Raw genomic sequence first — 2071 nt, forward strand, 5'->3', positions numbered from 1 at the left:
AGATTTTGTTTTCAAAGATTTATAGCGGTGTGAATTTTTCATGTCTCCTGAGGAAAATAGTCAATACATGCAATCCTGTTCCGGTGTTGAGAAATAAGTCAACTTCTTTGATGTGCTCAGTTTGGTCCATGTCAATTTTCAGAGATGAGTTAACTAATTTTCTGCGCTAAGTTTGAACTCTGGTTGAGAAGCAAGAAAATAGTATGTTCATTTTGTTTAAAACACAAGCGAATCTCCATGGTTGCAACAGCAACTACTTCTGCGATTCTTATCCATTTGAGCTGTCTCTCTCCTGGCGATGGCATTTGGTAACTCCCTCCCAATGTAAAGAGATGAGCTTGAATGTATTTCCCTTGTGAAAAACAGTAAGGCCATCAACGGCTTTCTTTATTGTGTGATCCACAGACGCTACAGTATCACAAAATGAAAAACTCTAATCTGGCAGAATTACAGGCTTATTACAGCATCAGTAGCAGAATGAAAAATTCTAATCCAGCAATGTTACATCACAAACAGCATCACCATAAGAATGACACTTTCTCGTCTGGTGACAAGAATAGGACGCCTGTGTTCATATTTTTGAAAACCAAAGGTATGGTTTTTCACTGTCGTACCAATTAAGTTAAAAGCACAGAGAATACTATTTCAGATTTCAAGATCAGTACTCTTGAAGAGCCTGAATATAACGCCCAGGTGAATCCAGCACGTATTTAAGGGCCAATTCCCGCCCATCCCCAAGAAGATTCTCCCACCATGATTAAAGGCCATCATCCGACCCACCTTAAAAGTCTACAACTACAAGGAAATTAAGAGGTAGCAATATTAGGAAAATCTTGCTCCAGTTACTGCTAATCGTTTCAATCTCAAAAGTCGGAACGAATCCCTACTCAAAAAGCTAATGGAAAGACAAATCCAGCCCTACCAACGGAATTCATAAATCTTCATTTTACAAATGGCACCCCAGAAGGGACCCGAAGTGCATAATCCTCATAGTCTGACCCAAAAAACTGCTTTAAGAAATACTCTTCATAAGGTATTCTTTCTGCAAAGAATTGCCAAACAACAATTGCAAAAGCGATTGTGGATATGGGATTGCAGAGCATTATCTGAATGCCAACTGACCAAATGAGGAAACCAGAGTACCCTGGATGACGGACAAATCTATAGACTCCGTGAGTAATTAGTTGATGATGCTCCTCGTGGTAAACCTTGATAACATGTGTGAAGGCTTGACCAGCAGTTATAATTGCCAACTTTCGTATAATCTCCCCTATTACCACCATTGCAAGACCTGTGTCACTTATCCACCAGTGTTCCTTCAACCCAGGAAATAGAACAATTTCAAGGAAGTACTCCAGCAATGAAAGGATCATAGCGAAAAGATAATTTTTGCTGATGAGAAATGATTTGAGAGTAACATTTGATCTCCCATGAATGGCAATTGCCAGGATATATTCTGAACTATGAAAGAAAGTTATTGCCAAGAACATCTGAGATAACTGTCTGCAGGCTGTATAACTTAAAGTTTCTGTCATTTGATAGATAAAAATAAATCAATTTCTGTCCCTGAACCAAGTTACTGAGATATTAGAGCAAAAGACTCAGCCAATCTCAGTGAAGAACAGTGATGAAGCAGCGTTTCTAAAATTTAGCTTAGACCTGCGAAAGATAAAAAGCTAGGCATTTGCAGCACCGAAAGTTGAGTTGCGACATCTTCCCAGAGATGCTTTAAGCATGACATCTCTCCTGCTTAAAGTAAAGTCAAAAAGCAAAAAATGGAAGAGCATTAGAGGTTGCCAATAAAGTGAGTAGTCACTAACACGTTTGCACTTGCAACTTTGATGCCAGCTCCAACATTGAAGCACAAAAGTAGGCATTAGAACAAGAGCATCAAAGAAATGGCAGGGTAGGTCTAAATGAAGAAGCAAGTGTTGCATCTAAATTTTCTGCTATGACAATATTCATATAAACTACAAAGTGAGAACTCAACCAACTAGAGAATATTATAAACATTACAAAACAATTGCTCTGGTTGTTTTGTGTCTGCATGTGAAATGGTTTTCTAATATGG

General features: G+C 38.5%; 1 protein-coding gene across 3 annotated transcripts in view; it reads right to left on the reverse strand.

Annotated features, from left to right (window-relative positions):
• Positions 1-6: 6 nt before the first annotated feature.
• LOC110428722 (protein-S-isoprenylcysteine O-methyltransferase B-like) overlaps positions 7-2071 on the reverse strand; it is a 3044-nt gene continuing 979 nt past the window's right edge. Inside the window, exons 2-4 of one of the 3 annotated variants that reach the window (XR_002446493.1) lie at positions 1660-1746; positions 888-1528; positions 7-795 (exon numbers count right to left, since the gene is read on the reverse strand). Coding sequence is in view for 2 of the 3 variants with exons in the window: in XM_021444649.1 (XP_021300324.1) it covers positions 942-1528; positions 1660-1741 (669 nt within the window). In the remaining variant the exon portion in view is untranslated. Of the gene's footprint in view, positions 1529-1659; positions 1747-2071 lie in introns of all 3 variants that reach the window. The other 2 variants (XM_021444649.1, XM_021444636.1) reach the window with 2 other exon arrangements.

This window comes from Theobroma umbraticum, unplaced genomic scaffold, assembly GCF_002168275.2.
Source record: "Theobroma umbraticum cultivar Fairchild unplaced genomic scaffold, ASM216827v3 scaffold_30.0, whole genome shotgun sequence".
Taxonomy (NCBI): Eukaryota; Viridiplantae; Streptophyta; class Magnoliopsida; order Malvales; family Malvaceae; genus Theobroma; species Theobroma umbraticum.